This window comes from Ambystoma mexicanum, chromosome 13, assembly GCF_040938575.1.
Source record: "Ambystoma mexicanum isolate Mex_15411 chromosome 13, UKY_AmexF1_1, whole genome shotgun sequence".
NCBI classification, from domain to species: Eukaryota; Metazoa; Chordata; class Amphibia; order Caudata; family Ambystomatidae; genus Ambystoma; species Ambystoma mexicanum.
Window position 1 is genome coordinate 613360092 of NC_090938.1, and position 16930 is coordinate 613377021.

General features: G+C 49.1%; 1 protein-coding gene across 3 annotated transcripts in view; it reads left to right on the forward strand.

Annotated features, from left to right (window-relative positions):
* LOC138521553 (zinc finger protein 385C-like) overlaps positions 1-16930 on the forward strand; it is a 1557348-nt gene that overhangs the window by 1047404 nt on the left and 493014 nt on the right. For 2 of the 3 annotated variants that reach the window (XM_069634487.1, XM_069634483.1), the window contains exon 1: positions 12323-12672. The exons of the other annotated variant lie outside the window; for it this stretch is intronic. In XM_069634487.1, the coding sequence (XP_069490588.1) occupies positions 12663-12672 (10 nt within the window). In that variant the 5' untranslated portion in view covers positions 12323-12662. Of the gene's footprint in view, positions 1-12322; positions 12673-16930 lie in introns of those variants that run through there. 3 annotated transcript variants of the gene reach the window in all.

A 16930-nucleotide genomic window follows, 5' to 3' on the forward strand; every position in this document is an offset into this window, starting at 1 on the left:
GTTCATTAACTCCAAGCTGGGTTACTTTAAGTTTTACCTACATCTTTCATTAAAACATATAAAATGAACACAGTTTATAAGTGGATCTTTACATTAGCAATCGTTTGACATTTCTTAAAGAATTAAGCCCTTCAACAAAAACATGCTTTCAAAACAGGCGATTTTGCACTTTCTTCATGGAAAAACACATTAAACTGTGTTCTTTTAAATCTGATTTTCCTATGCAGCACATAGACATTTGATTCAGCATTAGGTCTTCCCTTGAGTGCTGGGATTGTTTGCAGTCTGGATACATGTATCCTGCCTTTGTTTAAAGTTTCTGTCTGCACAGCTGATTTTGTTACATCTTGCAGTTTTAGCTGCATTTTTCCTGTGGAACTGAAACAAATGTTCCTGGGCTGCCTTTTCCTTAGATACGTTTCATAAAGCTGTCAGTCAATGGGGCCCGGTTCCTCTGAGCCGCACTGGATGATCCAGGCATTTCAGTACCCTTTTAATCTCAATGGGTCACTGGAAATGAATGGATCTAGTGCCAAAAACATCACTTTTTCAGGTTGCAAAGCTAACATTTTAAAAGGCATTTTCGGTTTTCAGCACAATTCTGCTGCTTTGCTCCATGTTGAATGTAGCAAGGGCCACTGGCATGCTCCTGCAGTGATAACTCTGTTTTCACCCCCCTCTTTGACTGTGTGTGGCAGGATGTGCAGCCTTTTCTTGGTTTGGTTGTGACCCAAATGCAGTTTTGCAGATTTTGGCGCGCACAGGAGTCAGCGCATCCATTTTGGGCTGTTTCTTTCACCATTTGTAAAGTGATGCAGTGGGGCAACTTGGAATGGGTCAAAATATCCCACACCAGCGAAGAAGCTAGGAGGAGTGCCACAACAAGCATCAACCAGATTCCATCTTTTAAGGACATTTTCGAGGCAGTCGAGCCCTCAAACAGTGAACGGCTGCTCCACTGACTGTTGCCATGCTTCAGTCACTAAAGCCGTTCTGCATTCCAGATCCGTCAACCAGCACAGATCCAACAATTCTTGGCACTGAGCCGACCATGTAGGCCAACCTGCAGCCGCCCGTCCAGCCTCGCTTGCCGAACTGCCTACCGCCTCATACCCACAGCTGTCTCCCATCTTGAACTCTGTCGCAGGAGGTGCAAAGTGTCCTGGAACCGACTTGACACAGTCGAGCATTACGATCATCTCAAGCACCAGGTACACTGTGGTTCTGTCCCCTTAGTCCTTCCCCGGAAGCCCCTACTGACATTTAATACCCCTTGCTGCCTTGATACCGAAACCAAATAACCTTGAACAGTTAAGACTGATTGCTTTACCGACTATCCTTCTTTCAGTATCCAGAGTGCATCCCTTTCCTTTGTGAAACTGTCTGTCCTCTGTGTTCCTTTACAGGATGGGTTGTATTTTGTAGTGTGCTAGAACTGTCTGTTGTGATGATAATAAAGTCGATATTTTTATAGAACCTTGACTGGACAGTCCCATTTATCATTGGGTAATAATTGTATTTTGGCTGTGTTGCAACTAACCAATGATCCACCACCTTGTGGAGATAAACCTGCCATTCCATCCACATTAGCAAAATTGGACAAAGAGGTTTATAATTTACTTGTGTTGCCAGTCTGTTCGGATCCCTTCTGGTGTACTAGAGTTGTGGGGCTAATTGATGGTTTAGAAACTGATATTTATCCCTAGACCACTGGTGCTCCGGACGTTGTTTCGTCACATTGGTGGAAAGCGGTCGGATCAGTTGGAGCATTGCGCACAGCTTAGTCACCCAACGATAAAAGTACTGTTGCAGGCAATGTTTAGTCACTGCTAGTTATCAGTAACAGTCATGGAGACTGTAAAAGGCATGACCAATGATTTCCTGCACATCTTATGTCAAAAGAGGGGACTTCCCACAGCACTTCGAACAGAGGCTGGACTCCAGTGGGGAGCTGCATCGCTGGGTGGCGTTAACAGTGCCATTACTTCATCCTAACACTATGGTCGATACCTCGGATGGTTCGGACTGTCCTAGCCATCAATCCGGTCCAATATGAATGGACAATAATGTTGACAGTGGTCTTGAGTTGGGGGAGGGTGGGAATGCGTAATCCTGTTGATTTGCGTTAAATATCACAAACGATGACGATTATGTTTGTTATATTGTTAAAACCAATAAAGAAATTTTTTTAAAAAAAGGTTAACAAACCTGAGTTGCTGACCAGCCTCCAAGCTTGGGTAGAAGCGACGGCGGTTGGGGAGAAGACCCCATGGGACGGGCTTGGCCCTGTGTAACCGAACGGACAAGACCTTCCGGAGGGGGAAAAGGACGACGACGACTTTATGGGCAGTGTTTCTCTCCAATCATCCTGCCAGGGGCAAGAGTGGTTTATCAACACTCGAGAGTGTCAGTGAGGAGAGGGAGTAGTGCGGCATCCTGCAGGTCCCAGGCCTCAGCACAATCTCTAAGTGGCCCAGTAATTGTTCCAGTTGTTAATGAGGTTGCGGCCAGAGAGCGCCTGCTGGAGGAGAGGAGACTAGCGGTAGAGGAACAGAAACAGCAGGACAAGGTCACCATAGAGCTACGCAATCTAGTGCTTGAAGAGAAGAAGGAGGTCAACAGATCCACCTTTAGCGAAGGCAGCAGTAGTGGCTCAAACCAGAGTGTCTGGATAAGCCCCAGTGACACATCCCCAAAGACTTAGCACAGACTTGTGAAGGGGGGGATTTTTTTGACTGATTTGAAGCACTTGAGCTGGCTTTTCAGCTACAGAAGGTGGATGAGGTATTGTGGAGTGCAGCTCTGATGAGTCTCTTACCGACACCAGGGACTGATGCAATTCTTCAGTTGACTCCTGAGGAAAGGACCATTTATGAGAGCATGAAGGCAGCCCTCCTCAGGAAGTTCTGTAAAACCCCAGAACAGTATCTCAAGAGCTTCAGAGAGCTCAGAAAGAAAAGTGGGCAGACATTTGAAGCATTCACACACTTGTTGTATTGTATTGTATTGTTTATTTATATAGCGCCTATACACATGTAAGTGTTTCAAAGCGCTCAGGGAGGGTGGGAACACAGGGGAAAAAACAGTCGCTCAGAGCCCTTGAAAATCTGAGATGATAATAGTCTGCACAGTAGAGTAAGTGCATAAAATACATTTAACAGTATGGGATATAACAAATAGGCCTGACGGCAATTCTGCAATTTTAACAGTACAATTAGGGGAGAAGACAGGGGAGAAACAGACGGACGATCTTCAGGCGAGGTACGTACAGATCGTGCAAGTGAACAGAGGGTCACAGAGAGGGGAGGATTAAGTGCACCTGGTCGGTTGAGACTGGGGTAAGTGCAGAGAGATGCTGAAAAGAGGTGAGTGTGCACAATCTAAACTTCAAGTTTGTATTTCTTCCAGTTCCGATATCTTAATCTTCATGGGGTGCAAACCCACTGGAGAGGTGCCTCTGTGAAATGGCACTACAAATGTGAACAGAAACGAGAGCTTAGCCATTCATGTGGTGTGGTTATCCAATGTTGCGTTCAATAAACAATCAGTACAAATAATGCTGCTTGTATATTAGAATCTTAATTTATTCTTTCAACTAGTATTTAGTGATTAGTAACCAATGGTTGCAGATGCATCAGAAAAGGGGCCTATGCATTTCAGACCTAATCGTCCTTCATCAGGGCCAGTATTTCCTATTGCTATCGTACCAATATATCAGTAATCCACATGCGGATTTATTGTATTGCATATAGTCAACAGGAATTGCTATTCAATTGAATGAGTTGTACGAGACATGGTAAAAAAATATTTGCCCCAAATATAATGAATTGGAGATTGCATCAGTGTGATGGCATTATGTCCAGCAAAGTTCAAGTAAAGCATTGTTAACAGAATTTATTATCAAACAATGTGCCCCTTCGTCCTACACTCTGGAAAGAAAGCAAAGACTTTGTCGATAAGTGGGAACAGATATTAAATAAATGCTCTCTAGATCTTATATTATTGACAATTAGAGAACTATCAGGGAACATAGAACAACTTGAAAAAGAAATTGAAGTCTTGTCCAGAGACATTACAGAAATTACCAATTCTGAAACATTTGCGGAGATTCTCACAGATATCAATACCAAATTAGAGAGCTATCAACAAGACCTAGAAGCCCGAAAAGTTATAAAATGTAAACGTGACACCTATGATTACCTAAACAACGAGGTATATACCTGGGCAGACGAATACCAATATCACGGCCCAAAGCCCAACATACCATCTACTGATAACAGTAGCTCAAAATCAGATACATTCCCTCATTCTATTAGCTCTAGATCAATATTTTTGCTCACTCAGTGGTTCTAAATCAAACCTAAATACAAGGTGTGGGTCATTTCCACAAGATTGGAGAGCACTCATGCACTGTTTGGAGTCATTCCATACTGGTTATGCCTTGCTCAGAGAAGGCAAAGTGCTCCATTGAAATCTGGAGCGGTACTTGGGTTCTCCCCAAACCGGGCTGCCCATCCTGGATACTGCGATTATCCTATAGGCCTCTGGTTTTCATCCATCCTATCGTAGGGGCCTATGTTCTAACCTGATGGCACTCTGGAGGAAGGACTTTTTCTCTGGCGGTGTGTCTTATTAGGCCATTTATACAGCACCATCTACCTGTGGCATGAGACCATGAATATAGCAAATCTGGGAGATGGGAGATGGGGCACATTATACGGCTCCAACTATGAGACCATGAACAGAGCCCCCTCTGCGAGAGTTTATACAGCTCCATCTATGAGAGCATGAACATAGCATCCTCTGCGAGGGAGGTGAGGCCCTTTATACAGCTCCATCTATGAGTCCATGAGCATAGCCCCTTCTGCGAGGGATGTGAGGTGCTTTGCAAAGCTCCATCTATGAGACCTTGAGCATAGCCCCCTCTGCGAGGGAATTGAGGCGCTTTACACAGCTCCATCTACGAGTATGAGACCATGAGCATAGCCCCTTCTGCGAGTTAATTGAGGAGTGTTCTACATCTCCATCTATGAGACCTTGAGCATAGCCCCCTCTACGAGGGAGGTGAGGCGCTTGGCACAGCTCCATCTATGAGACCACGAACATAGCCCCCTCTGCGAGGGAGGTGAGGCCCTTTACACAGCTCCATCTATGAGACCACAGCTCCATCTATGAGACCATGCGCATAGCTCCCTCTGCGAGGCGATGGGACCCTTTCTAAAGGGCTAATGGCGAGGTAGATGGAACAATTTATATGGTATCAGGTAATAATGTCCCCATACATAATGTTGCCGGGAAAAGCCATTGGCGACATTACATATGGTGACCTTATGAATGGGGACGGGTTCCGGGGATGTCCCCTGCTCCCATATTTTTTTTATGGGGGTTGCAAGTTTGTCCCCCGCGTGTTCAATGTTATCATGGCTCCGTAAAAAACTGCAAGTTTTTTTGTCGGGGGACTTTTTTGCGGGGACATTATTACATGGACCCAATTATATTGGGCTCTCTACACGTGGGCGTCGCGAGACCCGTTATATAGCCCCCCTGTGATGAAGACGAGGCCATTTATGTGACGTTCTCTGCGAAGGGCTGAGACCATGTATGTAACCCTGGGGAGGGTGAGATTGTAATGTAATGTACTCCGCCAGGAGAGGGTGAGACCGTTTCTACAGCACCCTAGGCTATTGGATGAAAGCCATTTACTATGGACCACGGATTTAACTCGGTACTTAATCTTAAGGGTGTTGGTGTGCAGTGATTCGAGGTTGACGGTATGCGTGCCTCCCTTGGCCCGTGGTTCTGCATTGCATTCTGGTGCTTGTGCCCCAGGCCCCGTGCAGCACGAAGAGCGGCACGATGGAGGGCCTGGGGGGATAGGCGAAGGGTGGGGGAACCAGAATGGCGCGAACAATAAAGGGAGGGGCAGCCAGTCGGCGCCCCCACCCGCAGCGTAGCCCAGGCAACCAGGCTCGTAGAGGTAAGGTGCGAGAATTAGCAGCATGGGGTCAGGAGGAAGTCTTGCCCCCCCACCCAGCTAGTAACAATGGGCTAAAGGGGTATAAAAACCCCAGAGAAGGAAGGAGAACCACATTCAGGCAAGGAGCTCACCTAGCACGGGTAGGCTCCCAACACCTGGATCAGGGGGAGAGAAGAACGTTTTGTCATTTTGCCTCTACGGGCTTTTCGGGATTCCGTTGTCTTCATTGTTTCTCCCCCACTGCAGTGAACTCTGTGAAGATTGGAAGCGGGAGTTTGCGCCGGTCGAGAAGAAGACCAGAAGCGGGCAGCAGCGCGACGCCGGAGCCGCGTCGTGAAGGTATCATCGGGAAGAGGAGCCACGGCAGAGGAGTGAAGTCGGAAAAGACCAGAAGCGGGCAGCAGCGCGACGCCGGAGCCGCGTCGTGAAGGTATCGTCGGGAAGAGGAGCCACGGCAGAGGAGTGAAGTCGGGACCAGAGCCCTGCTGTGAGTCCGGGTCCAACAAATAAATATCACGCACTGTGGATAATAATAAGCAGTGCTCAGGGGCCTGTGCTCGGAAATCGGTCGGAGTGGCGCCCAGTCGTCATTCAGTGCTCAGGTGCCTGTGCTCGCTGCGAGCACATACCGTGGCGCAACGGATGCGTGTGTTTCCTTTGGACGCCAGGGACATTGATTTAAGCCGGTCACCGCGGCACAGTCAGTAAGTGTTCTGACTTGTACTTGAGAGGTTGGGGGTTCGAGCCAAAACTCTAACTTCAAAATGCTGAAAGTGTTGTGAAAAATAATTATGGTTTCCTAATCCCGCATCTGCAGGAAGTCAGGCGCCAGAGGGGAGGAAGTCAGGCGCAGCGTCGGTCAACTTTCCCTGACGCGTGTGCAGGAAATCAAGCCCCGGCATCAGGGGTGCAGGCAATAAGAGTCCGGTGGCGCAGACAAAAAGTCTGCGAGCTAGCAGTACAGGAGACCCGAGTTCTGGTCCCATGCTAGGTGTGTCATTTTTTCGTTGCAACTTTTTTCTAACTTAGTGTAATATTTCGGCAGAAGCCAAACCTCCAACTACAAAATTCCGAAAGTGTTCTGAAAAATAATTATTCTTTGTGCCACAGTCAGTAAGTGTTCTGACTTATACCTGAGAGGTTGGGGGTTCGAGCACGATATTCTTGCTAAACTGACACTCATCCCACATAGAGAGGAAGATCCCGGAGTAAAAGCACAGGAAGAAATGGCTGAAGCTAGGGCAAGAAGAGCGCAGGAATTTAGCACATGGGCTAAAAAAAGCAGAAAAAGAATATGGAGCACGATGGGTGCTGGAGCTAATGCAGAAGGAGGAGAAGGCAAGGGCAATGTCGCCTTTGCTATTAGAGGAGTCCTGCGGCAGCGAAGATGAGGCTATAATACCGCAAGGCCAGAAACGGGCAAGAGAAGTGGCGGAGGGGCCGCAGGAACAGCCAGTGGAACCCAAGAAAAAACAAAAGAAGACCAACAAAAAAGGTAAAGAAAAAATTGATAATAATATGGGGGGAAAAATTGTAAAAATGTTAAAAGAATGCATAACGGTTCAGGGTAAGTCGCCCAGAGCTCAAGAGGGGAAAGAGAAAAAATGAAAAAACCACAGGGCCAAACAAATGGCGGAAGTTACATCTGACGAGGAGGAGAGTAGCGAAGATGAAGAAAGAGAGCATCTAAAGGCTTGGGTGAGATGAAAGGCTTGGGTGAGATGGAAGGGGGTAATACGCAAGGATAAGCAGAAGAGGTCTGGGGCAGAAGGGGCTGGGAGTGGCCAGGGATCTGATGACTCAGGCTCAGGCAATGGGGTACCCATCACGCAGGGCAATGGACAGGGGGGGCTATCAGGGGCCGCCCCGCAAGGGGCACTCCCCAGCAAACCGGTGGCACCGGCCGGGGTCTCTAGCATAGCAGTTCAAGAACCTGCCACAGTAATGACGAAATATGGCAGAGCAACAGTGGGGAAGGATGCACAGGGACGGTCGATGAAGGCTCAGGCCTGGTACATTAATGAGAAAGTGAAGGAGAAGATATGGAGGAAGGAATTTATAGATATCTTCTCATTGCTAGACGTACCAGAAGAGAGGCCAGAATGTAGCACTAGAGGATATGAAAGAAGATGAGAAAGGATTACTGAAGAGGGCACCGGTAGCTAGGAATTTCGATAATTGGACAGCGGCCTTCCAAATTATGTCGACCATTATCCTGCAGAAATATCCAGAAGATGGGCTGTCACTAGTAACATACCAACAGAGGGTGTTAAAAGTTTACAAAGCATTTAGGGGGGATGCATGGAAAGAATACGATCATGAATTTAGAAAGGAAATGGATTGTTTCCCGGACATAGGTTGGGAAGAAGAGAATTTCAATCTATGCATATTTAATGTGCTAAAAGAAAAATGGGACACTAGGGAACAGAGCAGTTCTGGGGGCTATCAAAGAAGGCAATATTGGCAGTACGATTCCAGAAACGATTATAGATATGGGAACAGAAGGTACGAGAACAACTATGACAGATCAAGAGAGCAGAGCTTTCGGAGTAGGCAATACAACACACAGAGAAGTTTGCAGAACAATATAATGCCAACAGCGCAAGGGGGCGGGCGAAGTGCCAATGGGCCGACTAGGACTGAGGCAGCACTATGCAGAAACTTTGAAAACGGGGTACCATGCAGCTGGGGCAAGAAATGCAAGTTTAGCCACAGATGTGAAAATTGTAGGGGCGAGCATAGTACAGCAAAGTGCACCAGAACATCATCTAGCACACACAGGGCGCTGGAGAAAAGGAACTGAAAAAAGTATTGAAAAAGGGGCCACACCCGTAAAAATTGAAAGAATGGAAAAGTGGCTACAGATGTTCCCAGACACAGAAATCGCAAAGACAATCAGGAGAGGCTTCCAGGAGGGCTTCAGAATACCTTTTGAGGGTCAGGGTTCCCGGAATGTCCCAAAAAACCTGAAATCTGCCTTAGAAAACAGAATGTTGGTGGGCCATAAGATCAGGAAAGAAGTAGAACTGGGAAGGATAGGGGGACCATACAGGGCCCCCCCATTTGACGAATATATATGCTCACCATTGGGTCTGGTCCCAAAAAAGGAACCAGGCGAGTACAGGCTAATACATCACTTATCATACCCCCCTGGGGCATCAGTAAACGATGGCATATCACAAGAATCAGCATCAGTGACATATGCGGATTTTCAAGATGCAGTGCAGATTGTCAGGAAAGCAGGGAAAGGGGCATGGATGGCGAAGTTAGACATTAAATCAGCCTTTCGCTTATTACCAGTCAGCTGGGAATCCCAGAGGTGGCTATGCATGCACTGGGAGGGTGAATATTATGTTGACAAATGCCTGCCAATGGGTTGCGCTATCTCATGTGCATATTTTGAGAAAGTGAGTTCTTTCTTACAATGGTCACTCACAAAAGAGCTAGAGGAGGCACAAGTGGTCCACTACTTGGACGATTTTTTGTTTGTGGGGCCGCAGGGTTCCGAGCTATGTAGGATAACCTTAAACAAATTCATTTCATTAATGGAGGAGTGGGGTTTTCCGCTGGCGAAAGAAAAGACAATGGGCCCTACTCAGAGAATACAATTTCTGGGTATAGAAATAGATTCACAAATAGGAGTGTGCAGGATCCCGGAAGAAAGGGTGACAGACCTTTTGAGTACAATTGAAAGCCTAAGGGGAAAAGACAAAGCCAAGGTTAAGGAGCTACAATCACTGGCAGGAAAACTAAACTTTGCTGGACGGGTTATACCGCAAGGCAAGATATTTCAGAGAAGGATCGAACAGCGAACAAGAGGGGCAAAAGAGGGTCACCACAGAGTGAGAATTGGCGAAGGTATCAAGAAAGATTTGGAAGTATGGGGTATATTCCTGAAAGCATTCAACGGAGCAATAATATGGCGCTCACCACTAAACGAGGAAAGAAATAGGGTACTGTTTACAGACGCAGCCGGGGGTTTTGGTTTTGGAGCAATCCTGGGTACAAGCTGGTGCGCAGAGGGGTGGCCAAATGCATGGCGGGAGGCAGCCTGGACGAGTAATATCACATTATTGGAGCTGCTCCCCATCTGGGTAGCTCTATGTGCTTGGGAGGCAGAGCTGAATAGCAAGGAACTGAATGTGTGGTCGGACAATATGGCGGTAGTACATGTGGTATACAATGGGAGCGCATCATGCCCGCTGGTATTGGAATTGATGAGGGCAATTACTTTGGAGTGTCTGAATAATAACGTGGCACTAAGGGCGAGGCATATCGCCGGGGAAGCAAATGTGGTCGCTGACGCCTTGTCTCGTTTCCAGTGGGACAAATTTCGGGAGCTACGGCCGGACGCAAAAAGGATAAAGACGACCACGCCACGAAAGGCATGGGCCCCGTTAGAAGCAATGGAGAAAAAACGGTCAGCTGCCAGGTTGACTCAGAAGAGGAGGTACAAGGCCAGGTGATAGAAAGATTGGCCAGGAACGCCATAACATACAAGACCGGTAAGCAATACAAGAGGAATGTAAATAATGTGTTAAAAGAAACTGGCTTACAAAATGTGGGGGAGATCACAATCCCCCAAATGTGTGCATTCCGGGAAAAAGCATTTGCGCAAGGGAAAAGAAAAAGCTGGGCGGCAGCTCATTTAGCCGCCGTCGCATACAGAGCAAAGGTGACAGGGGTGGCAGACCCAACTTGCAGCCCTAGGATAAAATATGCAATGAAGGGCTGGGCAAAATTGGAAGGAAAGAAGCCGGACGGGAGGAGACCCCTTAATTTTGGCAAAATGATAAAACTCTTGCAGTTGTTGGAAAACACGTGCAGCGATAGTTATGAGACAAAGCTGTTCAGGGCAGGATTTGCGCTAGCATATTACGGGGCTTTCAGGATCGGGGAACTAGTAGCATGCAACACGGTGGTAGGGGACGGCCTGGCAAGAGAGGACATCTGTGTGGGGTCCAAGGGCATGTCTATTCTACTTAGGAAATCAAAGACAGACCAAATGGGAAAAGGCAGAACAATGGAGCTGAATTGCATTAAGGTAGGGGGCAGTGCCCCAGGTGCATTAGACAAGAATTCATCGAGGTACGGCCCAATGTAGGGGGCCAACTACTAATCCATAGGGACGGCAGGGCCCTCAGCAGATACCAATTCCAGGCAGTGCTAAAGAAAACCATAGCCACAGCGGGATGGGAGGCGGCCGAATTTGGTACTCATTCCTTTAGAATAAGGGCATCCACATCAGCATGGGCAGGAGGTTTGGGAGAGAAAGGAGTGAAAAAGATAGGGGGATGGAGGTCTCAATGCTTTAAAAGATATGTAAGAGAACATTTGATATGATTTCTTCCTTATCACCCCCATGCAGATACGAGCGCATTCAAGTCGGCATGGATAGTCGGCCATTCATTCGTTTCCCGGGCAGGCAGGTGGATCGAAGATTTCAGGGAGGGTCTACATTTTAAAAAAACAATAACTTCCTGGTGGGGCCTTCCTGGGATGCATTGGGAGGACATCCACGACCGGTTGTCGGATTTGATCGGTTTCAGGGATCCACCCGAGTACCTGGTAATCCACCTGGGCGGAAATGATCTAGCCAAAACAAATAAAGGGGAACTGCTGCGCAACATGTGCGAGTCCCTAAGGGCGCTAGCACATTGCTGGTGGAAAACCGAAATTTTTATGTCAGAGATTATCACACGCAGAATTTGGTACGGCGCGCACAGGAGGCATGCAATCGAAGTTGCAAGGAAAAAGCTCAACGAAGCTGTAGAAAAATACTGAAAAAGCATGGTGCTACAGTTCATAAAGCATGGTTTGTCCCAGAACAATCCCGACCTGTTCCACCGGGATGGAATACATTTGTCCAACAAAGGGATGCAAATTTTTACGGATAACATTTTTAGAGCATTAGCGGAACGAGGTTGCAAATAGGGACGCTCTTTTGGGGGGACCTGAGCGGCCGAGGCTTCACCCACTCAGGTGTGGCGGCACGTGTCCAGGATCGGATGCCCCGGGTAAATAAGACCAGCCAAGAAGTGGGAGGGGCATCTACACATCCGGACACGATGGGCCCAAAAGCGAGTGGTGTCATTCATTATTTGCCATGATATAATTGGTACAAATATTTGTAGAAATAAAATAAGCCTACCGCCTTAAATTTTTTCCACCAACATGCATCTATGTCTGTTTATTACTGCATTTTTCTGTTGGGGACCAGGGTTAGGGGATCTGAGCGAAGGGGAACCCACACTACTCAGCCTATAGTGTGGGCGGGGCTGTCCCCCGCGATGCAAGTAGAACTGCAAGTCCCAGAGATCGGGAGCATGAAAAGGTCCATGACGATCAGCCGAGGAATAAGAGGCGCGGATTGTTCGCAGCGCCGCATCTCTCTGCCGTGGCCCGGCTCAGCTGGCGGAGGTTGCACTCGCGTCTGCCTTCCCGGCAGCGCTTCTGATTGGCTGCGCGGAAGGGCCGGGGATGGGGACGGGCCAGTGAGCGTGGCGGCGCATGTTTACCTCCTGAGCCCAGAATTGCGCTCCGTGAGCACCGGCTGGCAGCGGGGAACAGTGGTGCTGCCGATCGGACTGGGGGAGCTGCCTCATTCCACACAGCCGCGTCTACGAGGGGCAGATCAGGGGAGTCGGAGGCGCAGGGGCGCAACGGAGGGAGCCAGGGAACGAACATGCTTTTGGGTAAGTGGACGCCACCGTCCTTCACTCGACCATTGAACGTTGCATAGCGCAGTGCTTCGAACTCAATCCCCTCGAGGCACGTCCTGCTCGCAGGGCAGAAGGATGCTTGCTCTTTGGGTATGTAGGTCGTTTTGCCGGTCGCTGTGTGTAGTGTGTGGACCGGCTTTCTGAGTGTTCGGCCGTGACGTGGTGTTCAGTGAACTTCACACCTCTCTGCGCAAACACTGGTGCCTTTGTTTCTTGCTGCTTATTTTCCAACAAGTCGGTATGTGAAAGGCAGCTCCTATACGTGGCATATACACAACGACGTTAAGAAGCGCAGGGACACTTACCGCCTGGTGCTGTGAATGTGTGCTACTTTGCCTTTAATTCTGTCCATAACGATAATCCCAAAATCCGGGGTGCTGGTTGCCAGACTCGCAATGTCAGATAGGAGCAGTGGCCCGCTGCTCAATGGCCCCCTTTATCACCGGCGTTCAGCCTGGCATGCTTCTAGCGGCGAGCAAGGGCTGTGCGGTGATAGCCGGCTCTGGCAGAGGGTTCATTGTGCGTGGGGTGGGGGGGGGGCTTGAATTAGATTTGAGAGCTGGTCTAGTAGTGGAACCCCGAGATCGCCGTGGGATCCTCTGCAAGTCCCTCCATTCCTTTCTGTGCCAAAAATCGAAGCGCTTAGAGGTTTGAAGTTTTCGTTGTAATCGCTATATGAAAATGTACATTTAACAGTCGAGGAATAGGTCAATAGCTATGGTTCCAGGGTGTCGCGTGAAGGGGGCAGGAGGTGTTTAATGCGCTTCATCTCCAGGCTGCGGGATCAAGCGATCTGCGCTATCTTAGATTTTTAAAGTAGTCGTGTTTGGCCCCCATATGGCAACGCTCAGAGGGACCAACGAGCACAACACACTGACCCTGTTGATTATATAATCAGTGTGCCCACTAGAAGGGAGGAGACCCCCGGCGCCCTGCTCCTGTTTGGTTTCGGTGTGAACTCTCTGGGGAAGGATTGGGGGGGCATGCAAGCTGCCCGGCAGGCCTGGGGGGTGTATCGCTTGCAGCAGGCACGAATTTACGCTGTAAATGAATCGTTATGTTACAGGTTTGTTGGTAGGGGGCGGGGGTCGACTGTTGTTAGAGGGGTTTCTTTCCTGACTCGTACCTGGCAGGCGCTTTTCAGCTGTGGTTTGGTCATGTGTCGCTGCTCAGACCTGAACTTGTTTTTGGATGGGACGTGAGATGGCCTCGTGTGCCACTACTTACCAGGAAACCACTCGAGTTCACCAAGACATGGTATTGGTTTTATCGTTGACCACACGCTCACACAGTTCGCAGACAAGCGGAGCTGTTCGCAGGCGGTTGGACGATAGGCGCTTTCATTACACACCTCACTGGGTACTCATTGCGCGCATCCTGGCCACATGGACCTCTGAGTTGATGAAGCTTTCAGCCCGCGATCAGGCTCCAGACAGTTCGCAGCGGCGGGTGCCTTCGCCCACTGAGCACTTGTCATCCCGCCTCCCCCTCTCTCTCTCTCTCTGGCGGCCCCCCACTGTAAGCCTGGAAGTGTTTTTGTGCTGGGGAGTGGCATGCGGGTGACACGGATGGATGACAAGTGTGACAAGACAGGCAATACGGAATGTCAGTTGCAGAAATGAGGAGACTGACGACCATGATGTGAGGTGGAAAAAACTTTGGCCACAAGCTTTATTTTAGTACAAGCCATGGTGCAAAAGAAAAACCAGCCATAACATCACATAAGGATAACAATACTATATTTTGGGGACAGAGGGAACAGGTGAGCGGGGGGCCCTAATCCCAATTAGGGGCCCGCTCGAGGCTGATCCCCGCCGCCATTCATATGAAAGCTTGTGACAATTGTTTGGCCACAGCGTGTGAGCTGTGACATGTTCATAATTGCTTGTCTTTGGAGCAGGTTCATCCTGCTTTCTCTTGTCCTTTCCAAGTGAGGTGGGTAGGTGTGCGCTTGTGTGCCTTTTACTGATGTCCAACCTGACCAGGTTTAGCACTTGCGCCCTCTCTTGCTCACAGGGTGATTTTCGCTGAAGTTATGGCTCTTGATCCGTATTTCTTGATAAAACAAAACCCCGCATTGTGAAGCCATTCACCTTATCCTCCGCGGGATGTGTTCTTGGAGCCATTTTGATTTTTTGGTCATGTGTTTTGTACTTTTCCACGGATGGAGGCGTTTTAGCCTCTTGGTCCACTCTTTGGAGATGAATTTGGCACTTTCTCCACACATGATCCACTTGAGTTTTTGAAGCCCCCACGCTCCGTTTGCGGGCTAGTTGTTTCCTCGGGGGTGGGTTCTAGGAGCCTTACTAGGGTCTTCCCTGCTCCAGATCCACTTGTGCTACGAGACCCCTTCTGCGCATTAGGCTGCTTGTTTTACAGCCGGGGTGGGTTTAACGAGCCTTACTGGGTTTTTTCCCTGCTCCCAATCCACTTGCATTGTGAGACCCCCTCAGCGCTTAAAGCTGCTTGTTTTTACAGCCGGGGTGGGTTTAAAGAGCCTTACTGGGTTTTTTCCCTGCTCCCAATCCACTTGCATTGTGAGACCCCTCAGCGCTTAAAGCTGCTTGTTTTTACAGCCGGGGTGGGTTCAAAGAGCCTTACTAGGTTTTTACCCTGCTCCCGATCCACTTGCCTTGTGAGACCCCCTCAGCGCTTAGCGCTGCTTGTTTTTAACAGCAGGGGTGGGTTCAAAGAGCCTTACTGGGTTTTTACCCAGCTCCCGATCCACTTGCATTATGAAACCCCCTCAGCACTTGAAGCTGCTTGTTTTTACAGCCGGGGTGGGTTCAAAGAGCCTTACTAGGTTTTTACCCTGCTCCCGATCCACTTGCCTTGTGAGACCCCCTCAGCGCTTAGCGCTGCTTGTTTTTACAGCAGGGGTGGGTTCAAAGAGCCTTACTGGGTTTTTACCCAGCTCCCGATCCACTTGCATTATGAAACCCCCTCAGCGCTTGAAGCTGCTTGTTTTTACAGCCGGGGTGGGTTCAAAGAGCCTTACTAGGTTTTTACCCTGCTCCTGATCCACTTGCGTTGTGAGACCCCCTCAGCGCTTAAGGCTGCCTGTTTTTACAGCTGGAATGGGTTCAAAAGGAGAGCCTTACTAGAATGTTCCTTGCTCCCGATCCACTTGTGTTGTGAGACCCCTTCAGTGCTTGTGTTGTACTAATTTGCTGCTGGGGTGGGTTCTAAGGGCTTAGCTGGGAACTTCCCCCGCCCACGATCCACTTGCGTACCCCAGTGCGCTTATCTTGCATAAACAAAATTGTGAGGGGGTGGGTTCCGGAGCCTTACTAGGAACTTACCCTGCTCCTGATCCACTTGTGGTGAGACCCCCCCTTCTGCATGCATGGAGGTGGATACTTGAGGCTTACTAGTACATGTTTCTGCTCAAGTTCCTCTCTCCTTTTCACTTTTGTTATACCCCTAGGGCTCCCATCTGTATTGATGTTCTCTGGTGGATTCTGAGCGCCTGGGTCTTCTATAACTGTATTTTCCTGGAATATTAACTAATAGACAAAAAGACCCCCCGGTATTTTAAGAAGGCCCTTCTTGGAGTTTAATTTTTATGATTATTTTTTGAAGTGAGGCGTTTTAGCCTCCCCTGATGCTATGATTGTGTTCCATTTTCTACCTGGCCCTCGCTATAGCTTTTCCTTACGGTTATTTGTAGGGTGGGAGGGATGGTTTTTTAGACCTGCAGCCGTCCTGCTGCTGTTCGTGGCTGACGGGGAGGAAGCATGAGAAGGGCCACCTTGCCCCCGCCAGATAAAGGCAAAATTCGGCCTGGGGGCAAGGCGGCCCCTTCTTTGAACTTCAAAAGGCCCCCGCTCAGCATCCGCAGGATGGGAAGGGGGGCCTTTGAAGTATGGAGGGCGAGGTGACAGGGGGCAGCGACTGCCGGTTGTCACCTGCCCCTCTCACCTCACCCTCCTGTCTTGGAGACGCGCTGTCTGGGTTCCCATTGTAAAGGGACCCAGCAGCCCGACCCCACCATGTGCATGCTAAGTGGGGCAGCGCCAAAAGGCACTGCCCCACCGGACTTAGCACAAACCCCCCACCTCCCAGCTTACGGCCCCGGGCCTCCCATCCGGGTGGGCCCGGGTGTATAAGCCTGGAAGTGTTTTTGTGCTGGGGAGTGGCATGCGGGTGACACGGATGGATGACAAGTGTGACAAGACAGGCAATACGGAATGTCAGTTGCAGAAATGAGGAGACTGACGACCATGATGTG